General features: G+C 48.7%; 1 protein-coding gene across 1 annotated transcript in view; it reads right to left on the bottom strand.

Annotated features, from left to right (window-relative positions):
• Positions 1-490: 490 nt before the first annotated feature.
• LOC144128148 (cytochrome P450 3A41-like) overlaps positions 491-23,395 on the bottom strand; it is a 35,587-nt gene continuing 12,682 nt past the window's right edge. Inside the window, exons 6-14 of the mRNA XM_077661251.1 lie at positions 21,325-21,413; positions 17,983-18,128; positions 7,848-7,963; positions 7,622-7,766; positions 6,760-6,920; positions 5,193-5,284; positions 4,626-4,769; positions 4,346-4,508; positions 491-1,811 (exon numbers count right to left, since the gene is read on the bottom strand). Coding sequence (XP_077517377.1) covers positions 1,734-1,811; positions 4,346-4,508; positions 4,626-4,769; positions 5,193-5,284; positions 6,760-6,920; positions 7,622-7,766; positions 7,848-7,963; positions 17,983-18,128; positions 21,325-21,413 — 1,134 coding nt within the window. The 3' untranslated portion in view covers positions 491-1,733. The remainder of the gene's footprint in view (positions 1,812-4,345; positions 4,509-4,625; positions 4,770-5,192; positions 5,285-6,759; positions 6,921-7,621; positions 7,767-7,847; positions 7,964-17,982; positions 18,129-21,324; positions 21,414-23,395) is intronic.

Genomic DNA, 23,395 nt, shown 5'->3' on the forward strand with positions numbered 1-23,395 from the left:
AATTAAAAGACTAGCGCATATAACTGTCCCAGTAAGAGCTCAGTTGATGTTTAGCGCTCGTCCATTCTTCTTCTATGTCTGTGTCCCAGTTATATGCGCTATTCTTTTAATTTATGATAATTTATCATAAGAGCTGCAATGAAGCTGGTGCTCTGCTGAGCGCGCTCTTTCGTCGCTTTGTCGTAGATGTAGTCGGTCCGCTCCCTGTGACTCATTCAGGCTACTCCTATATACTAACAGTGATTTGCCTTGCGACCAGGTTCCCCGAGGTGATTCTGCTTAAAGAAATGAACTCTGTTGCTCAAAATTCTGCTGATAAGTAACACATAGCGCGTGCCAAAATTTTATATATAACAAGTCGTGCAGACAATGCTCACTTTTATCAGCTGTTCTGGGAAGCAGAATTGCTGTTTCGATCCCTCATTTTTTTTTTCCGGTCAGAAAAAAAGTCTTAGACATCACTGTAAAGAAAAAGAAGACACATGCATGTATGACCCACGCACTCTTAAGGGCAAATTTTTTATTTCACTGTAGTTTACGACAACATAACTTGCACCCTGTAAATATATTTCTACACATTCTGCACGAGATAATCAGTTTACATGGTCTGTGTGTTCTGTTTCTCTGAATATACGAAGTATTCTTTCACAGCCTCAACCAGAAGAAGTCCAGGATATGAAAGCCAGTTTGCCAATTCCCACGTTGTTATGTTTACGCTGAAGGTGGCCTGTATGACCTTTAACGCAGTAATAAGCGACCACTTTTTTAATGCATAATAAAGACACACTTCTTATGTCAATGAATACATTAATGTCTTTCGCAATAACAGTTAAGAGGGGAGACACCAATTGGGAGGCCTGTTTACATCACAGTGACAACCAACGTTTACAGATGCCAACTTTAGCGTGAATGGATTAATGAAAAAGCTACAAAATAAACGCAGTTAAATAGACGCCAAAAGACTGCAGTGTGCTAGTTAGAGTAACTGATGATTTATCTTGTACCTGATCTTAGCTATTGAATTTCCTGGTTGCAATTACAAACGATTGAATGTGCACTGCTAACCTAGCTTGTTCTAGTCCCGTATCCTTGGCTCCGAGAATTTGCGATACGAATCGCATCGTCGTTCTGAAATCGTTATTGCACGTTTGGGTATAGCGTAATATTCAATGGGGACACTCTTCAAATATTAGAGGGCAAAAATCTTAGACCGTAGTGAGAACGGTTGCATATATATGGGCACTTTTTAGCGAAGACTAGCTGACTAGCGATCGAACGAGTTGTGTCACGATCGCGGTGTGATGCCTTTTTTCACTTTCTGGAGTTGAAATAACGCAAACGTTAATCGTTTTCCGTGACGCTGTTTAAGATAAAGCTCGCCTGCGGTGTTGCAAAGTTTGTTGTGACTTTGCGGAAGGCGAGGGTTGTAATTTTAATTAATGGGTACTGATGCGACCTTTCACTTTAGGTGAAAGATACCGTGTATGAAAAAAAAACAAAAGTAGGCACCCGGAATCTGCCTGGGGCATACCACTCATTTCACTTAAGTAACACCAACCTGAAATTTCACAACTTTAATGTAACAATTGAACCATCTGTGCAAATGCTAACTTTGCCGAATACGTTCTCCACTGGTGGCGTGACATTTTGTTTTCCCTGGAATCGATACAGGCGTTCTTGAAGACGTCATTTGGAGCTTTTCAAACGTGATCCTCGAGGAGACGTCCTCTTTCTCACTCCCGCTTCCTGATTCCCAGAGTGATGTTTTTGGCACTGAGAAAGCTCCAGCCGCTGTTGAACTCAAGGGGTACCTGCACGTTGGAAACATGGCAAACGTATGCTTTCCTTAAACACTGCACTTTATACCACCCGGAGATCGCAGCCATCAAACCAATAGGGAAAAATTATGGCGAAAAAATATCGCCAACTACACACGGCGTAGTGCGTGGCTGGCAAACGGCACCAACAAGTTAAAGTGACACCGATGTCAACTGTTTGGAAATTCTTTTCTTAATAAAAACAATTCTGCGGCTCTTTCTAGATACGCTCGATTTTCTTCCGGTGTCAAAACACGCATTTATTGTTGAGAAAAATGCATATAATTTTTTTTTGCCATTGGATTTAAGCTTACAACGTCGACTCCAAAAATCACTCCGTAATTACCATTTTAAAGTCAACAGTATTGCAGCCCTATACCCTTTCGGATCCGTGGCCAGAAAATCTGTCCACGCACCACCGCATACTTTCTGTCACAAAATTCAGCGCACATTTAAGAAGCCGACGAGGCGCGAACGAAAACACGCTTGCTTAAGGCGCGCTCACATTAGCGGGAAAACGCGCAACGCAGGACGTTTTCCGCGTGCCGCTTCCCGCACAAGCCGGTTTTTCTCCCGCGGACAGCCTGCTGTGCCGTCCCGCAGAGCGATGGGTTCGGTACCTATTTTTCCCGTGCCGCTGACGAGAACAGCCAATGGGGGCCGACCGCTAACCGTGACGTCGGTCCCAGTTCAGTGACCCCGTCGGCGGAGGCGGAGGCTGCGCGCGTCCGGCCGGCCGGCCGGCCGGCCGGGCACTCGGCGGCTGCTTTGCCGACGACGACGACGCGAGAAAAAGGTGCGCTTTCCAGTCTTCTCTCGTGCCACGTGACTATCCCCTTCTCTTTCTGCTCGTTCGGGTCCTCCCTCAGCGCCTCCTCTCTCCACATTCCAAGACAACGGCAGCGAGAAAACGCGCGCAGTGTGAGCGTCATTCTGAGGAGCTGCGAGGCAGCGTCGACGTTGACGCTGTGCCGGTGCGGGAAGATTCCCGCTAGTGTGAGCGCGCCTGTAGAAAGTGGCGAGAACAGCGGAGAAACAGCGACCGGAAAGTTCGTAGTTTTTCTCGTGTTAAGGGATACCCTCTCCACTTCGCTCAGAAGCTGCCACGTCTAGTCGGGGAAGAAACGCGTTGTTCTTGCAGGAGAATTCCTCGCCGCTTGCCTAGCGGCGAAAAGTGCCCCGGCGGCTGGATGAGAGTGGGCTAAACTGTCAATGTTACGTACCCCCCCCCCCCCCCCCCCCCCCCGTGAAAAGTATGCTTGTGAGTCCTGTTTATGCCTCGTTACGCATCATCAGCGACCTTAACCTCTCGAAAGAGCGACCTTAAACTGGCGTCCTCAGTCCTCCCAAGCTTCGGACTGCTAGATGTACTAGGGAGCCCCGCTAAACAGCTTAGAAGCAAACCCTTTGGCCGGTATACTTTTGACGGTGACTGTACTTGTGTGTGCTTTGAGCGCAGTAAAATGCGGTCATTTTCATCGGTACTGCGGCGCAGTGAATTCGAGCTGTGTCTTGAACGCTTAAAGGCGCGCTCACACTAGCGGGAAGCTTCCCGCAGCGGCACAGCGTCAACGTCGACGCTGCCTCGCAGCTCCTCAGAAAGACGCTCACACTGCGCGCGTTTTCTCGCTGCGGTTGTCTTGGAATGTGGAGAGAGGAGGCGCTGAGGGAGGACCCGAACGAGCAGAAAGAGAAGGGGACAGTCACGTGACACTAGAGAAGACTGGAAAGCGCACCCTTTTCTCGCGTCGTCGTCTTGATCGTCTGCTAGCTCCCCTCCCGTCGCCCTTTTTGTCTCGAGGATGGCTGGTTCGAGCGATGAACTGTTGGCTACGGTAAACGTACTTATTACTTGTTTGTTCGCTGCTTCTGCACCGTCGCTTCTGCACCGTCTCAAGTCGCATGTTCATGCTGGCAAAGCAGCCGCCGAGTGCCCGGCCGGCCGGCCGGACGCGCGCAGCCTCCGCCTCCGCCGACGGGGTCACTGAACTGGGACCGACGTCACGGTTCACGGTCGGCGCCCATTGGCTGTTCTCGTCAGCGGCACGGGAAAAATAGGTACCGGACCCATCGCTCTGCGGGACGGCACAGCAGGCTGTCCGCGGGAGAAAAACCGGCTTGTGCGGGAAGCGGCGCGCGGAAAACGTCCTGCGTTGCGCGTTTTCCCGCTAATGTGAGCGCGCCTTAAGACAGCAAGTTCGTATCCCCTAGTTCAAGACATTTTTCTTATCTTTATTTTTAGGGCCAACAATAACTAGCACCGAAATCATATGCCACCTCCACTGGGTGCGTGTTACCTTTTAGGTTATGTGTAGGGATGCTTCTGAACGAAAAGCGCCGTTTAAAAACTTGTCAGAGGAGCCGGCAGATGACACCGGAAGTTGGGGTACTATATCGTCGAGAGAACGAAGTTCCACGCACAGGAAATAATTATTTGGAGATCAATTAATAGAAAACAAATTTCTTCTCCAGCAGACCTAGCCTAGATGACGATGCCGATGCCGATGAGAATAATGACATGTTCTTACCTTGGTCTTCTGCGTTCGAACCACCTTGACGTTGCGGACGGTATGAAGCACGCAAAGCTTGACTGCTTGCAGGGCGAAACGCATTCCGATGCAGTTGCGTGGCCCAGCCCCGAACGGCAGGTAGGTGTACGGCTGGATGGTTGCCAAGTTTTCTTCGTTGAACCTGAGTGAAATACATTAAATTCTTCAATCCTAAGTTTTCCCTCAGAGTCCGACTAAATGGCAGTCAGTGCGAAACAACTAACAGAGCACTCCAAGAATGTAAATGTTATCGGCCTACCTTTCGGGGTCGAATTTGTATGGATCAGGAAAGTATTGTGGGTCGTGGTGCAGGGAGTAGATTGGAACCACAACCATTTGTCCTTTCCTCACTTTAATCCCTGTATCGCCAAGAACATAATCGTCGAACGCTGTGCGCTCAATTCTGTGAAGAAAACCGCGCATATTGGAGTTTGTAATCAACATTTTATAAAGAACTGAAGGACACTCCTCTATTTTTGTTAATTTCTGGTCTTCTACCACACAAGATATAACTTAATTTATTTGCTAGTCTTCAGTTTTCCTTTACAATTTGACGCCTGGACTCCCATTTCTCAGCATCGCATGCTCTCAGGCCGTCAGCAAATTCAAGCAGTCAGTCGGAGCATGCAGTCACTGCATCGTGACCAAATGCTATGAACCTCTGTGTGGCCGCCAAACGAATTGCTTTTTCGCCTTACAGTTTTTTGTTTCACAAACAGGAGAAGTTGGGAGTCAATCAGACGAACCTTTAAAGCTGCATAAGCTTGAATTAACAGCGCATAATGCATGCCAAGTTTTAGACGTAAAAATAGAAAGGGAACGTTACCGAGTAGCAGGCGGGTACATGCGAAGAGACTCCGAGACAACGCAGTGAAGGTACTTAAGCTTCGTAATCACATCCAGGCTGGGATGCTCTCCCTAGACATAGAAAAGGAGAAAAGGCAACATATATTTTTCAGCTGTGACCGGCCTGGTTATCTTGTCATTCATTTTGTCTTGAAGCGTTGCGAAGAAATCTGTGCAGCAAACGCTTACTGTAATATTTGTTGCCTTCGGTCTGCAAGCAGTCCGCGGAAAAGTCGCTTTTATTCAATATAATATGCTACGACAAAACTCTTCCTGCGTACTACAAAAAAGTAGGAACGCTATACTGTCGAGGACAGTTGAAATTTGTAATATACGCTTTAGATGTTAAGATAATAGGTATCGCTCAGTTTTCATGACGCGATTCTCAACAGAAAAAAAAAAAAACGTCGCATCTTCCTACTGACATAGCTTAGTTCTATGGTATTCCTAGCACAATCAACGAGGCTGAGACTAAAGAAATTAGACGGCCAGTCAGTAGACCTCTAATCCGCTCACAATAAACTATGACGATTTTTTGTGAATGGTTTGCATCGTCAGATTAAGTGGAACCGTAGACGGGTTGCTTGTTTGGAATAAAGCACCAAAACAATAAAATGCAAACTTAGCGTTTTACCTCCAGTGAATATTATTGCACAGAAAGTCAAACCGAATTGCCCCAAATGTCTTAGGTTGGTCCTTTTGGAGTACAACAACAGTCCGTAAACATTAAAAAATGCCCTTCGAAACTGCAAATCTTCACGAAGAAGCTGTGCACTGATGGGCATACCCTTGGAAACAAAAACGCAACCGATATACTGGTATCAGTGGATGAGATTTCAGGAGGCAAATCCGAATGGATACTACTTGTTGCATGTACTTTTGTCCACTTAGCACCCAGTTTTCCTGGTTTGTTAATGTCATCGACTGATAAAGAAAATCATAAAAATTTTAATTGCGGCCATTCGTTCCTCGTTTCACCAAAGTTACGTCGTAAGCGTTGATGAGCTAAGTCACTTATTTCCTTATCTCGGCGCAAAATGGCAGCCCAGATGTTATATGCTGCTTTCAATACACAATTGAGAGATTTCGAAACCCGCAGAAAACTTCCGCCAGCTATATAGCAACAACTGACTTGCTTGAATGAGTTAGTTCTATTTCTGCATATTCATATTTTTCCTTTATAACTTCATGTGATTATTTTGTGCCACTCGGTTCTCATTAGGCGTAAGCCTAATAAAGAATATTATGCAGAGTTTTCTCCTGTTTCATTACCGCATGCTGCAGGCGCATGTAAAGCCTTATTCAAAACACTTCAGGTCGCAGCGTTTGCTGTCGAAGCGTTTAGTCTACTCCTTACGGAAAATCCTGAAGCTCGAAACATTCACATGAGTGAGAACAATGGCTATCCTTCCTCTCCTATATGTTCAACCTGTTTTGTACCGTACTTGCCACAATACTATATATTCATAAGCAAAAAATGTGGCCAGACGACTGGAAATCACAACTGTATTCGACCGGCGAAGAAGCCTGACAGAGAACGGACGTACGTGGATCCTGAAGCACTCGTCCGCTTCTTCCCTCAGCTTCTCCTGCACTTCGGGGTGAAGCGCGAGCAGGTAGAGGGTGTACGCAATCACAGCGGAAGTCGTCTCCTGGCCGACCAGGAAGAAGAGCACGCACTGAGCCATCGCTTCGTCCTCCGTCAGCGCTGGAAAACGTACACCGGCAACGTTAATGACATGGGAGGGAGCGAGACGCCATTGTAGTACACAGATGCTCACGTAGAATTTACGAGCTCGAGATCTGGCCAAAGGCCCTTACGGGCAGCGCTGATGCATAGATTATTTCAGAGGGGTCATGTTCGGTAGTTTTTCCTGCCGCAGACGATGATCGTACAAAGTTTGTTTTCTTTATTTTTGGCATAATAGTGGACGGTTAGCAGAGCCAGAAATTTTTGGGATACCGCAGTACGAGCAACCAGTGGAGATAATGCATTCCCGTCGGTCCCGATAAGGAAATAAGCTGCTTGGCTGCCTTTGTTGCATGCGCCATGACTATCAGATACGAAGATAATAAGGCCAGGAGAAAGCCTTTGTTGTGGAGTTTTTTTTCCTTGGGATTTAGATGAAAAGCAAACCCTATTTTCGATAGTTCCAAAATATGTTTGCACTTGTGATATCGCGCTTCCTATTCAAAGCCTCACGGCCGTGAATTATCGGCGCTTTCATAACAGAATTTTAAGAACAATAGCATACCCTGTCTTCATTTAAATTTTATGGTACTGAGATACAGAACTCATTGCTATCAGCCTTATTATTATTTATTATGAATACTTGATACCCTCACCGGGCTCTTTGGAAAATAAAAACTGAAGCACATCGTCAAAAAATTAAACAGCGGAAGTCGTACTCTTGTTTGATGAGAAGGAGGTGTCAGGCTTCACTTCGGAACCGAGATTGAAGAGCTGATTATCGCGTTCAGAGGCATTTTCAGCCACGTTTGAAAGCGTTCCTTCCTGGGCATCCATCATCAGTTGCAGAAAGTCTTCGTGTCTCTTGGAAAGAACAGGGGTATGTTATCAGTTAACAAAAGACCAGTTTCAACCCACCCTTTCCCGGCCCTAAGGTAAACTTACGGATTGTTCATCTTGTCGACGCTTGATGACGCCCTGGCAGATGCGTTTGAAGAAAAGAAAGAGGTCGGAGTTGAGCGGTCGAATCCTAAGCATTTCTGTGATGGACGGAACCAATACTGGAAAGAACAAAAAAATAGAAATTAGTTAACGAGATAACATAAATTTGCGTCGTCTGCTAGTCAACTGTGCGTGTGCGTGCGGACGACACGCGTCCGCTGTGACGGATGCTCGTTGCCGCAGTTTTATGGTCCAGATATTATCTTACCTGCTTCTCTTTGCAAAATACCCATTATCAGGCCTCGAGCCGCCGTGGTGGCTCAGTGGTTATAGCGCGCGGCTGCTCGAAAGACCCGGATTCGATCCCGGGCGCGGCGGTCGAATTTCGATGGAGGTGAAATTCTAGAGGCCCGTGTACTGTGCGATGTCAGTGCACTTTAAAGAACCCCAGTTGGTCGAAATTTCCGGAGCCCTTCACTACGGCGTCCCTCATAGCCTGAGTCTCTTTCGGACGTTAACAACCCCCCCTCCCCCCTCCCCATAAACCGTAAACCATTATCAGGCCTCGCGCACTCGTAATGCACTTTAATGGAGCCAGATATTTTTAATTTCGAGATCGTGATGCCAACGGGATCGGGATTTTAATCGCGAAATCCCCGTCGTTGTTTATCAGATCAGTTTCTTTGTCGCAGCGCATTTCAAGCAGACAGAGGAAGGTACTGCAGACTGGCTAGTATTCCTAGCATGGAATCTAGCAGAGCCGTCCTGAGATCCTCCAAACCTTCCTCCACACTTCGTGCATATCTTCTCGTCAAGCTGTCGTTACGCTACCCTATTTTCTACGCGATTGTCTCGTGCCTTATTTTAATTTTTGATGAACTCGACTGCGATGCCGGCGACTTGGGCAAATTTTTAGTGAGCGAATTCCGCTAACGCCTTATTAAAGAGATTTAGTAGAGAGGTTTAGCATACCGGAGGCATACTAGCTGAGACGTACACCGGTTTTGCGTACGCCTGTCGCGCATGCGCAGTGGCAAGCGGCCAGTCGGGTAGGACCATTGCGCATGCGCAGGCGGCGTCCGGCAAAACAGTACAGATATCTAATAATCTCTCTATGACTCGTTCGGCTGCCTGGTTGTAACCTAAGTATCTTAGGGGGTTAAAATAGATAGCTTCCTTAATTTAATTTTATTCGGCTGTGCACTCCTTCCCATTTAGCCCATTGTTTATGACCCGGAAAAATTAGCAGAAGCATGTTCACTGCCTGCGCGAGATGGCATTAAATGAAAGCGGGACATCATAACCCTGAATAATCGACGTGTCCAACTCCATCGCCTCACACCTGAAATATCTTTGTTGATCTGAAGAGCAATCATAGCCATTATAAGTTGAATGACTGCGAAGGGGAGTCAGTTTTACTGCAACAGCTGTAAAGGACCGTTTTCTCTGTTGTGCAGCATCGTCGGCGTAGGAAGGAAAAAAATTCTCCACCATCATCGGTGTGCTCAGCAAACGTGTAGAACACCAAATCCAAACATACGCTGATGTTTCCTTTCCGGAACCATCCTTTCTAAGACACAAGCAGCGCCATCTACCTCATGGATTTTGCACTACTATCGTGATTTAGAGCCACAGTAAAGGTTTGCCGGTGGTGTTGGTCCGGTGATTTCGAGAAACTGGATGCACCGCTTGCAGCTTCTCGATGATATGACTTGCAGGCGAAGAGATTTAGTGAGAAACGAACTTTTATACAGGATATTTACAGATGGGTACAAACAAGTCAGTATACGGCCACAACTATCTGCGGCCGGCCTAACCGGCCGCCTGCACAGAGGCGAGGGACACCGCGTCCCAACACTCAAACTGGCGCGCCTTGCACCAGCTCTCAACGGTCACTCCCTCCGCACTCGGCCAGACAGAGCGCCTGCCAGCTAGGAGTAGCTAGAGACAAAAGCACACGGGCGCGGCTCCCTTCGCGGGTACACCCCGAAGATGCCCGCGCCCCTTTCCACACGTAAAAATAAACTGCTTGCTAACTGCGGCTCATCAGTTTTGACGAATAGGAAAGCTCAGAACTGATGTCAGCGTTTTCCCTTACCCCCGAGTTCCTCCCTAGGTGGTCTCGCAATCCTTCGCCAAGGGGACAGGGGTCCAAGGTCGAGGCCGGCAGATAGCCCCGCCGTCCGGAGCGGCGAAGGAAACCGCAAGGACGAATGGGGAGACTAACCAAAAAGGCATGAGTCCGCTTCTAACGGCGTGCACCAAAGCAAAACAAAATAAAACAAAACCGGACACGCAGCCTAGGTAGGTCACTGCCCTCTCGCGGAATATTCGCAACACATGTACAAAAAGATGCGACAGCGCGCCGAACCCTACAGCCTCATTCGCTATATCCGGTATAGTTCCTCATTACATCCGTTAATAAATTTTATAAACGTATTCATCACAGCTCAACGAATTGTTTCACACCATCCTGGACCCCTGCGACAAGCGGTTTGGACATAATGGCCGTGTGAAGGTCCTCGGAATGCACGGTTTGTGGGCGGAAAGGTCGTCGTTGCAAATCCCGCACATATATTGGGCTTCATCTCAATTAGTAATTTTATCCTCAGAAACATGCTAAGTCATTTGACACCAATTCTGCGTCAAGCGGGTGGCCCCCAAATTTTATGCAAATGATGGCCCAGTGGTGGAGGTCCCACTTCGATGGCCGCTATACTGGCTCTTATATAAAGCATCGAAAGTATAGGAAGAAATTGAGGCGCTATGCGCGTACTGTTGCTGTGTGATATAGCGTGGTCACGTGGTTGCTGTTTTGGTCAGTTGGACTTTCATTGCAGATAGACGCATCCTTGACAGAAGTGAGGAGTAAGTTTATGGTCTATGGGGGTTTAACGTCCCAAAGCGACTCAGGCTATGAGAGACGCCGTAGTGAAGGGCTCCGGAAATTTCGACCACCTGCGGTTCTTTAACGTGCACTGACATCGCGCAGCACACGGGCCTCTAGAATTTCGCCTCCATCGAAATTCGACCGCCGCGGCCGGGATCGAACCTGCGTCTTTCGGGCCAGCAGCCGAGCGCCATAACCACTCAGCCACCGCGGCGGCTAAAAGTGAAGGGAGTAAGATCTAACGCTCTGAAAAACGAGGACCAACGAGAAGTAGCGCCATTCGCTGCGGCGAGGAGTGTAGCGTCCTCTCTGTGCAGGGGCACGAAATAGTCGCCGCGCTGTTCGAGCTCATGCGCAAAGACGGCGACACTGGGCATAGAGCGATGAAAACAGCTCTCGCAGACAGTCGCGCTCCATAGGCGTGGTAACCACCGCCTAGTTTTATTTAAATATTTTTTCTGTCGTAGTACGATCAATACGGAAGGCTTGGTTTCAATTAACTGCTATGCAAATACCGCGAAAAGCAAGTGTACACATGATTTGCTGTGCACTACCATCTACACTTAGAAGTATTAATGCATGCTTTCTCTGAACTCAGTGCACATCGGAAAGATAACCGCTTAAAGCGTCTTCATTCACAGTGAAATTGAAGTAACGTGTGCAGTTGCCGAAAAAACGCAGTAAAGATTAAACACAACTAGATAAAATTAACACTGAGCGAACAGCGAAGTTAGATATATATATTGTGAGGCAGAAGAACGCACCAGCAAATTCACCTTTTTACTTCAGGTAGGCCGAAGCAGCAGCTACCGACTAGTCACAGCTTAGCAACACTTCGTCTTCTTCGCACGACCCGATGACCGATGATGATTACGCTGAGATGAAGATGAAGGTCACTCACAGTGCTTACAACATTCCCCCTCCCGAACGAAAGCGACCATCCTGGTCGCAAATTAAATCTGAAGGTCGGCGGTTAAAGGGTTTCAAGCGCGACACGTGCACAATCTCGGTGCCGCGACACCGACGATCGCGAACAGGCGATGCAGGTGTGATGAGATAGTTTACAGGGGAAGTTTGTTCCAGAACCGTGTACGGGCCAATAAAACGGCTCAGAAACTTTTCACACAGGCCGGGGATGCGAGTAGGTGTCCAGAGTAGCACTTCGTCTCCAGGGCGGAAAGACACTGAGCGATGAGTCGCATCATACGTGCTTTTCCTGGAAGCTTGAGTGGCTTCAGTTTGAAGGCGGGCACGATCACGGCAGTGGGCGATACGAGACACGAACTGTTCGTGGGAAGGCGCGGCAGAAGGAGTAGAAGCTGTGAAGAAAGATGCTTCGAGGGAGAAGGTAGGATGGCGGGCATAAACAAGAAAAAACGGAGAGTAGGTGGTGGTTCGTTGAACGGCAGTGTTGTAGGCGAAGGTTACAAAGGGGAGTAAAGAGTCCCAGTTGTTGTGCTGAGGGTGAATGTAGGTGGATAGCATATCAGAAAGGGTGCGATGAAAGCGTTCTGTGAGGCCATTGGTCTGAGGGTGGTAAGGAGATGTAGTTTTATGCACCGTGCCTGAAGCATGAAGCACTGCGGCGAGGACGGTGGAGAGGAACGACTTGCCACGATCGCTAAGGAGGAGGCGAGGGGCGCCGTGGCGAAGAAGTATGGTGTGGAGGAAGAAGTTGGCGATTTCGGAAGCGGAGCCGGAAGGAAGGGCTGCGGTTTCAGCGTATCGGGTGAGGTGGTCAACGGCAGTAACGACCCAGCGGTTGCCAGCTGGAGTCAAGGGCAGGGGTCCATACAAGTCGATTCCGACGACTTCGAAAGGTGTGGAAGGACATGGGAGAGGTTGCAAGAGACCGGCAGGAGGCGACGTAGACCGCTTGCGTCGTTGACAAGGGATGCAAGACGCTACGTATTTTAATACTGAGGTTGAAAGGCCAGGCCAGAAGAAACGACGTTTGATGCGGTCATAGGTTTTGTGGTACCCAAGGTGACCTGCGGTGGGGTCGTCGTGGAAGGCTTGTAGAACTTGAGGACGCAGGGAAGAAGGAATTACGGGAACCCATGTGTGGCCCAGTGGGCTGTAGTTGTGCCAAAATAATGTGCCATCCTGTAACTTGAAATTTTTGAGCCGACGACGGAGACGGGCATTTGGAGGTCTAAGAACACCGCTGAGACTATCAATCAGCTTTTGACAGTAAGGGTCAGCACTCTGGTGGTGAGCAAGATTGCAGTGTATATCTGGCATGGGAGCAATAGAGGCGGCGCTCAAAGACTGCATAACTGTAGGGTTTAAATGGCTTGACTCCGTTGGGACAGGAGAGGAATGCGAGGACATGGGTTGCGACGGCAAAGCAATAGGGCAACGAGAGAGAGCGTCGGCGTCCTTGTGCTTCTTGCCCGATTTGTAAGTGACAGTAAAGTCGTACTCCTGAAGGCGGAGGATCCACCGCCCGAGACGACCGGACAGATTTTTCAAAGTGGATAACCAGCATAGGGCGTGGTGGTCAGTGACGACTGTGAAGTGACGGCCGTACAGGTAAGGACGAAACTTCTGAACAGCCCAGACGACGGCGAGACATTCTTGTTCGGTAATAGTGTAGTTTTGTTCCGCAGAAGTCAGAGTTCGGCTCGCATAGGCAACAACATTTTCTGTAGAGGTGTTTTGGCGTTGCAGAAGGACAGCGCCAATGCCATGGCTACTGGCGTCGGTGTGCAAAATTGTCGGTGCTTTATCATCAAAATGGCAGAGGACGGGACCCGAAGTCAGAGCACGCTTCAGAGTTTCAAATGCTTCTTCGCAAGCAGGAGACCAGATGAAAGGCGTGTCGTTGTGAAGAAGCGCATGTAAAGGTGAGGCAATAGAGGCGAAATTGCGGATGAATCTGCGGAAGTAAGATGCCAAGCCGAGGAAACTGCGGAGATCTTTGACCCGAGTTGGACGGGGAAAGTGCAGCGCAGCAGCGATTTTTTCAGGGTCAGGCTTAATTCCTTCGCTGCTTACGAGATGGCCAAGAACTTTAATGGATTTTGATGCAAAACGGCATTTCTTCGTGTTTAGCTGTAGGCCAGCGCTGGAAAGTGCTGTCAAAACTTCATCGAGACGAGTAAGGTGATCAGGAAATGACGAAGAAAAAATGACGATGTCATCTAAGTAACAGAGACATGTTTTCCATTTGAGGCCGCGGAGAACTGTGTCAATCATACGCTCGAATGTAGCAGGAGCGTTGCAGAGTCCAAAAGGCATTACATTGAATTCGTATAAACCGTCCGGTGTTGCAAAGGCGGTCTTCTCTTTATCATCTTCATTCATGGGGATCTGCCAGTAGCCTGATCTTAAGTCAAGGCTGGAGAAAAATTGGGCACCTTGCAAACAATCGAGGGCGTCGTCAATTCGAGGGAGGGGATACACATCCTTACGAGTTATTCTGTTTAGAGCACGGTAATCTACACAAAAACGAACCGAACCGTCTTTTTTTTGCACTAGCACAACAGGCGATGACCAGGAACTAGACGATGGGCGTATGATGTTGCGTGCAAGCATGTCAGCAACATTTTCCTGAATAACTTTGCGCTCGGTTGGAGAAACACGATAAGGCCGGCGTCTAACTATGCTTGATCCGTCGGTGAGTATGCGATGCGTTGCTGCAGCGGTTTGACCCAGTGTGCCGGAATTGACGTCGAACGAGTCTGCGTGCTTGTTCAATACAGCGAGCAATGCGTCTGTCTGGTCTGTTGTCAGGTCGGTGCTGATCGTGTGGCGAAGTGCTGCACTGAGCGAGGCAGGGGATGAATCAGAGCGATCGGAGGTGGAAATGGGAAGAAGTGTGACAGGCTGGGCGGAAGCAATTGATGCAACAGTAGAGTCGCGTCGCAGAAGAATGGGCTCTGATGTGGTGTTGAATGCGGCGAGAAGAGAAGAACCGCTGGAGAAGCGAAGAAGGGACACGATGATGATAATACCTCTTGACAGGAGACGAGGGCTGGGTGTAATCAGGACGTCGCCATCGGTGACGGCGTCAGAAGTGACAGATAGAATATCTTCGTTGCCCGGATAGAGGACGTGATCGGCAAGCATAACTACACGGGAAGAAAGTGGTTCTCTATCGGCAAGAATGTTGCATTCAGTGACTTCAATAGTGGGAGGGGAACACGTAATGACTGCTGAGGCGTTTTGGAGGAAATCCCAGCCGAAGATGAGTTGATGGACACAGGAGGATAGGACAGCAAACTCAATGAAGTGCAAGATGCCATCAATGGTGACTCGGGCTGTACACGCTCCACAAGGGTTAATATTCTGTCCATTTGCAGCACGTAAAGGAGGACCGGTATAAGGTGTGCGCACTTTTCGCAGTTTTAAACACAAGTCAAGTTTCATAATAGAAATAGCGGCGCCGGTATCAATTAAAGCTTCCAGTTCATGTCCCTCAAGGAATACAGTCAACATGTTTGATGGGAGCAGAGGAGGAATTGGAGCGACGACAGGCGGTGCAGTTTTACCTCCGGAAACTGCACAGGTTAGTTTTCCGTTTGGCGGGCAGAAGCTGAAGATGGAGGGCGAAGGGGCGACGAAGTCCGGCGAAAGGGTGACGGGGAGCGACGACGCGATGGCCGTGCTGTCCTAGACCGGTCAGGAGAAGTCGACGGGGAGGAAGAGGGACGGAGGTCATTATCGGTGTAGTACTGGCGAGGAGGAAGCTGGTAGGCGTCGTCACGTCGAACGTACCCATAGCTCGCACGCTCATCTCGCAGTCGTCGGCGACAAACGCGTGTTACATGGCCGCGGATTCCGCAGTAGAAACATACTGGACGAGGTGGGAGAGGCCGCCAATTACCATACACCGGTGGTCGCGGGGACAGGGCGGCGAGGCTGGGTGGGTCGGGCGCGTGATGGACAGGAGGACAAGGAGGAGGAGCCGCAGTGACTTCAGCATACGTCGGAACGTAGGGAGGGGCTGGTGGTTCTGTAGCCATGGGACGATGGAGTGAAGTAAGCTCCTCCTTGATAATGCCACGCAACCCAGTAGATTGAGCAGGTGGGCGTGAGAAGGCAGGAACCGACGAAATATCATTGTGGAGCTCTTCCCGTATTATAGATCGTATGATGGTGCGCAGATCAGTTTCGGGAATTTGGCTCGGATCCCAGGTGTTGTTGAGGCGGCGCGACTGTAGATAGTCAAGTCGCTGGCAAGTGGCACGAATGTCTGCCACCGTGACGGGATTTTGGGCAGCTAGAGCTGCGTAGGCAAAAGAGCCAATTCCTTTTAAAATATGTCCGACACGTTCAGCCTCGACCATGCCATTGTTAACTCGCCGGCAAAGGGCGAGTACGTCCTCAATGTATGATGTGTATGTCTCTCCTGGAAGCTGCACACGGGTCTCTAGCTTCTTTTGAAAAGAGGTCGGACCAGCACCAACAGTTCCAAATATCTGGCGGATCTGTGTCGTGAATTGAGGCCAGTCAGGAATGGCGTCCTCATGGTTGAGGAACCACGTCTTAGCCACGTCACTCAGGTAGAATGAGACGTTGAGTAGCTTCATAGAAGCGTCCCAACCGTTAAAAGCGCTCACCCGATCGTACTGCTGTAGCCAGTCTTCGACGTCGTCACCGCGGAGACCGGCGAAAACCGGAGGGTCGCGCTGACGTGAGGTAACTGACCAAGTTGGGTGGGTCAAAGGGTGCTGAGCAAGTGCACCTTGGGACGTCAGTGGTGCAGAGGTGGCATGGGCAGCCGTGGAATGCCCATCGGTAGCTACAGGCGCCGGAACGGTGAGAGCAGGGGGATGTGACTGCGCCATGGCGGTTGATGTGCCGCCAAGAACACGACCGGAACGGAGCTCCAGGGGGTGCCGCGTTGAGGACGCTGGGATCAGGAGTCACCTCCACCACTTGTGAGGCAGAAGAACGCACCAGCAAATTCACCTTTTTACTTCAGGTAGGCCGAAGCAGCAGCTACCGACTAGTCACAGCTTAGCAACACTTCGTCTTCTTCGCACGACCCGATGACCGATGATGATTACGCTGAGATGAAGATGAAGGTCACTCACAGTGCTTACAATATATATAGGCCAATAGGCCAATTGATGGACGGTTATAGATTACTCGTCAGAGACAAGCAGTGGCTTTCACACTGGTTGAAAGGCGAGCACAAAACGAAAGCGTCATTAGTTTATGTTTGTCACAACCAAAACAATAGGCCTGCAAGCAGAGCGCAAACCAATCACGGGCGCAAACACCGCGCAAATGACAAAACTGAGGCTGTGCGGTCCTGTTCCATGTTTCGCGACAGTTGACGTTCCATTCCCGTGGCGTGAAAACCGACGGGCATAGCCGACACGCAGCTTCGGATTATTAAACGCCACATGCTGTACCATCCCTCCCTGAAAGCCTCGATAAAATCGGTGCGGTGGCTTTCTATATATGCTGTGTGATAGACAGTGCCGGTGGACCTCAGCCATGCTCAATCAACGACCTCTCGCCGATATATCCACTCCGCGAAATAATGTGCGGGCTGCCGGTTGACTCTGCCCATCGGCCTAAAGAAATCCACCAAATAGCTTGCTCGCCGCGAGTGCGCATCTGGACTGCTGTAGAGTCCAGATGATCGCCTCCCCGAATTCACTGCCAGCCAGATCAGGCTGCTTCAAGTTCTCTCCTACAACCCTCCGTACAATTTGCTCCTAATCAGCGCCCCCACTTCGTATTCAGAGTGCACACTCCGTATATTGAAAGGAATAGAGCTGCATATTACTACCGAATTACGAAGAGACATGACCGCAGAAATTTTAACACAGAATCTCACAGAAATCTTCTATCGACGTAAACCCATGAAGGTGCGCAGTGCTTTTACGAATAGACTCCCACGCTTCTGCGGAGCCGTCCGGTGCAGAAAGTGGGCGCGGTGTACCGATTAAGCCAGGAGTGCTTCTTCTCCCATATTGCCATAAGATGTCATGCAGAATGGACAACAGAACTCTCAGTCGGCCTATGACCGATGTAGGAAGGCTGAAAAAACTTATCTCAGGACTTGGACGCAAGGCAGACATTTCAGCGGCCGATTATCAACTTTAAATTCTTTCGACTCTATAATTCGGGCGCATTTTAATTCCGCCGAGCTCAAGAATCACGCATTGGATACATAACGTTGACTAATTAGGCCTCTTTAGCAAGGAATGCGTTGTTTAAAAGCTGTCGCACCGTATATGGCCCTTAGCACTAAGGGTAAAGAGGTGGTCAGGGTGCACAACTTACAGAACAGAATAAGCTGCGGTGTGAGGGGTGCATTGAAGACCTCCTTTGATTTGGTGACGAACTCATTCGTCTGGTCGGAGTGAGAGTCCAGCCGAGTAGCGAAGGCGCATCGCGCGATCACGTCCAGGGCATAGTTTCCGAAGAACCTGCGCAACAGGAATGCTTTGTAGGGCACTTCGATAAACCCAATCTTGAGTTCCTTGCTCCCATTTGGCGCTAAAGGACTATTGGCAAAAAGCGTCAACTCATAGGACCACAGGTAGAAACTAGGAAGACGGAAACGCCTCCAAATGACTACGGGACAATGCCACAATTCATATGACAATACGCCCGTAATTAAGCCTCTACCCAAGCGCAGCCATGACTACAAAAGAAAGCTCTACAGCTTTCAGAGAAACTTCGTAGGTGAGTAAAAATACGCCTTGGTCAAGGGATCGAACTCGGAACAGAAAGACGCCTAGCAGATGGTAGGGCGAAACCGAACCTGTTGTTGAACAATTCGGTCTCGCTCTACTGGCAAAAGACAGGGTTAATTGTAGAGACATGGGAGAGGCCTTTGCCCTGCAGTGGGTGCAGTCAGGCTGATGATGATGATGTAACATTGGACCAACTCCTTATATAAGCAACTAATACCCTTCAAAGGGAGTGGGCACAGCCATTCTTCTCCGTGCCCTGACATATCTACACTTCTCGCGACGCGTCTCATTTACATCTATATAGTGCGGCTATTAAAGCCAAATGAAGAGACTTCGAACACTATACCTAGCGAACTCATATACTCTATAGAATTATCTTGGACTAATCACTGGCAATCACGCAGTACACAGCATGGTTACGGCGCCACATCATCGCAAGCGGCAGGGGTGGACGGCTTCCTCCTGCCTCTGAAAATTGATCCTGTGGTTCACTAAGGTGGCAGACTGGGCATGTTGGTGATTCATAAAGGAAAAGTACAGCGCAAATACAGACAAGGACACAAGAAAGAATGACATGGAACACACGAGCGCTGACTGTATTTGCGCTGTACCTTTCCATTATGATCCTGTGGTCTCACCTTGCCTTGCACACCAAGAATATGCAGGTAGCTCCATTATGAAAGGGAACAGTTCTCTGAGAAGAGCTAATTTATGCACTGAAGCATACAATGTCGTATAGTACTACATATTCCCCCAGAAAATCATTTAAAAAAAGTAAAAGTACGTTTCACGCTTATGCAAGCAGAGCAATCGTTTGATGAATGCTCACCTCATGTTCCCTTCCATATTGCCGCTACCTTTAAGTGAGCGGCGAGAAACAGGACATCAAGGACATGATTTGGTGTGAATAAGTGTTTCTGATCTCTGTGCAGCAGTGCATCGCTAAACGTTTTAATGTTCGCCATGTTACCGCGACATTTTGTAGACAAAATGATATTTCATGAAAGTGGAAATTTGGACAGGTTGCTGCGTACCGACGAAGTGAGAGAATAACAGTGCAGGTTACGGGACAGAGAGAGCAGACACAAACGAAGCGCTGACCAGCAACCGAGTGTTTATTGGCTCTCCGAGGCAAACATATATACGCTGGGCCAACGAGAAAAAATTATGAAAAAATAAACCGCAAAAATACATAAGATAACGCGACAACTTTCATTGATGTGCAAGACACGCTCTCTCATCGATGGAGTGTGATAGATGGAGAGCGTAGACGTTTTTTTTTCTTTGATTGTAAGTGCCTCAAATATATCCCTTTCCATTGGTCCCAATATATCTTTAGGATCTGGCATGATTCATACAAAGGACTATATTTGCGACTGGTGTGCTTTTCGCAGTCGAGGAAGTGATCAGGTGAGCTTTTCCGGTGGGATCCTTTTATCGAATTGGCATGCTCTCTTAGTATATCATTAATGCAACGTCCTGTTCGGCCAACGTAGCAGCGACTACACGACAAAGGACTTCAGTAAACTGAAGCAGTCAAAAAACCGACCTGCATGATTCTTCTTACACATGCTCTACAGTCTTCAGTCGCACTCACTCGTCTGCGGAGCCCCATAAAGTTTCTCAGGAGCCGGGAACACCACCCTCACTTCGGCTTTCTGCATGATGTACTTAACATTGTGGGACAGCTTGTGTATTTATGGAATGACCACCAGGCGATATCTCGGGAATTGGGCTTCCCGTAAAATTCATCCTTCGTCCCTCATTCCCCTGAGTAGACAGACATCTATGTCAAAGTGTGCTCTATAAAGCCAGCCTCCCGTAGTCTCTCTCCAGAGTGAGAGAGAGAGAGAGGGAGAATAAATATTCATTTGTAAATGGGAGACTCGAGTGGATTGTGGGTGTGGTCCTCAGTGCAAGACTCCAGTGGCTTCCGCCAACGCTTTGGCGATGGCGACTAGCGCCTCCTGGTTTTCCATGGTGCCGCTGGCCAGCGTCAACTCCGACTGCTCCAGCGCCGCGTTGTGGTTCGGTTTAGCAGAGCATGTCCATGTAATGTCTCCCTACTTCAGCCAGAAAACTTTTCTAAATCAAGTGAAGCTACTTTGTTTTCAGTGAGGCTCCCAGAACCGCCTAGCAAAACCGCTTTCACAAGCTTTTAATGGACTGAGTTATGCGAATGAAGGCCCTTGGAAGCTCAAGGCAGATATTTCCAACAAATGTAAGCGTCAGACACAAAAATTCTCGACCTAAAAAAAACTTAGTCTCTTGTTTATAGGAACTTCCGTTGTTAGCCCGAGCCCATCCAGAACAGGTAGAACTTTTTGCTGGGCTAGTTGGTGCATGTTACTAAGAAAAGAAGCGCCAACAGAGACAATACGTAATAAGTGACACGGACAAGCGCTTCTTACGTATTATCACTTCTTACGTATTGTCTCTGTTGGCGCTTCTTTTCTTAGTAACCATCCAGAACAGATCGAAAAATGATAAAAATAATGTGAACAGTAAAGTGCGGACCAAGTTTGTCATGAGGATTAAAAAGAACTGCGAAATCATCAACAAATCTGAGCACTGAAAGAACACTGGTACTCCTCATGCGTTCCTCTATGGCTCTGTCAAGCTGCGCTAACGAGAAATTGCCGAATACCGGGGCTAGGCAATATTCGATACAGATCGCGTCCTTCTGTAGATAAGAACAGTCCTCGTGACATAATAAAGTAGATTTCACGTACAAATTAAGCCATTCCATAAAAGTCTCGACTGTGATACAGCAGTAGTTCTCGAAGTCGATGGAATCACTCACTGCCGCGCAAATCGTTTCTTGCGGCAACGAATAGTACATGTCTTTCACATCCACCGAAAACGCGCTGTGAGGGACAAATCTGTCATATATATTGACGGGAAAAAATAATTCACGGGCACTTACTGCTTAATGTCAATGTCCACTTCCTTTGACGCCGCCTTCTTCAGGTGCTCCGCAGTTATGACTGCGCAGTCTTCAATCAATGAATTCATCTGCGTTTATAAGTCCGCATATGATATAAGCGTGTGAACTTGGACAAGTTGGTCGCTCATCGAGAGACAAGAAACGTCAATTCACAGGAAAACATAATTTCCAACACATTGATGTTCACGATATACACATTACGAGGATTTTTAAATTTTATCGCGAAAATATTTGAATTGCAAGCGACGTAACCGCAAGGAGGTAGACAAAATAAAATTGGCGTGTAGATTTAAGATATTTCAACGCTTATTGTCATCACCCGCAAGACATTACTAGTGCGGGCGAGGCTCCTTTTCTTATCCATTTAAGAGGCCTCAAACTATAACCTGTTATTGTCACCGACACAGAAGCTGCGCTGATGCTCATAGCACCTAATTAGGCAGTCTTCTTGGCCTGTATTACTTCCTGGTGTCAATTCTTGTTCCTTGCGGCAGTGGGTCGTGAACCAAACATCACCCCAAACTGGCAAACTTTAACGAATTAACTGTGCCCTCGTGGCCGATTGTTGGTGCAACGCCCCGAATCTCGTGAGAAGTGAGTCTGTGGTATAGGAAGGAAGAGGACTGGTAGGGGCGCGAATGTGCTTCTGGCCACTCTGGTCTTGCACTGTAAGAGAGCGGGAAAGCTGGCGGCATTCTTCAGCACATGTCGTGGCTTACGAAAGGGTCAGGGACTCGGGCACATCAGGGCGATACGGGAGCACGGTATCCATGGTGGAGGCGAGCTCGCGGCTGCACATAAGGAGTAAGGAAGATAGCAATCCAGGGGTCCCGGCGTTGTTGAAATTGCAGGTCGGCAGTGTCCAGGGAAGATAAATCAGTGGTGACGACATGTATGTATTCGGAGTCTCAGGGTAGAGGTGAGCGGGATGAGGCGTCAACATCAGAATTCTTACGGCCAGATCGATAGACGACTTCACGGTCGTATTCTTTTAAGCGTAGCGCCCAACGAGCAAGACAGCCAAATGGGTTTTTGAGGGAGGACAACCAGCAGAGGGCGTGGTGATCGAAATTGACAGAGAACGGGCGACCATGTATGTAAGGTTGGAACCTTCCAATAGCCCCAATGCTCGCCAAGAATTCGCGTTACGTAACGGAATAATTCCTTTCCGCCTTTGTGAAAGTGTGGCTAGCACACGCAACATGTTGGTCGAAGCCCGGTTTCCGTTGTGCAGAACTGCGCCATGGCCCACGCCCCTGGCGTCAGCGTGACTTTCAGCCTGTTGAATGGAGTCAAAATGGCCGAGGATAGAAGGGGACACAAGAAAACACCGAAGCGTGGAGAAAGCCACATAACAGGCTGGAGTCGCCGGCAAGCAACTCAGTCAGAAGAGACAGGATGGAAGCGAAATTGCGCACGAAGCGGAGGGATAAGAGCACAGCCCTATGAAAATCAGTGAAGTGGGACGAGGAACTCGGCGACTGCACGCAGTGTGACAGGATCGGGAAGAACGCCTTCTTTGGAGACGACGTGGCCCCAATATGGTAAGCCGCCGGACAGCAAAGCAGCAGTTCTTCAAGTTCATTTGCAAGCCTGAGTCGGTAATACCATAAAAGACACGCTAGAGACCTATCAGGTGGGACTCAAGGTATCTAGAAAAGACGACGACACCATCCAGGTAACAGACTCACGTGGGCCACCTGAGTACGCTGAGTACTGCGTCTATCATGCGTTAGAATGTGGCCGGCTCATTCCACAAGCTGAAAGGCATGACGTTAACTTCGTAGGGGCCGTCTGGTGTAACACAGGCCGTCTTTTGCCGGTCAGCAGCAGCCATGGGCACCTGCCAGTAACCATAGCGCAGGTCCAGCGAGGAAAAGGATTCCACGTCTTTCAGGAAGTCGAGGGCACCGCCAATAAAGGAAATTGGTGACATATCCTCTCGCCTCATCTTGTTGAGTCGCCGGTAATTAGCGCAATTAAAAACGGATGGATCCGTACTTATTCCTGACGAGAACAACGGGGGAGGCCCAAGGACTGTTGGAAGGCT

The sequence above is a fragment of the Amblyomma americanum genome, chromosome 4 (genome assembly GCF_052857255.1).
Source record: "Amblyomma americanum isolate KBUSLIRL-KWMA chromosome 4, ASM5285725v1, whole genome shotgun sequence".
In the NCBI taxonomy this organism is placed as follows: Eukaryota; Metazoa; Arthropoda; class Arachnida; order Ixodida; family Ixodidae; genus Amblyomma; species Amblyomma americanum.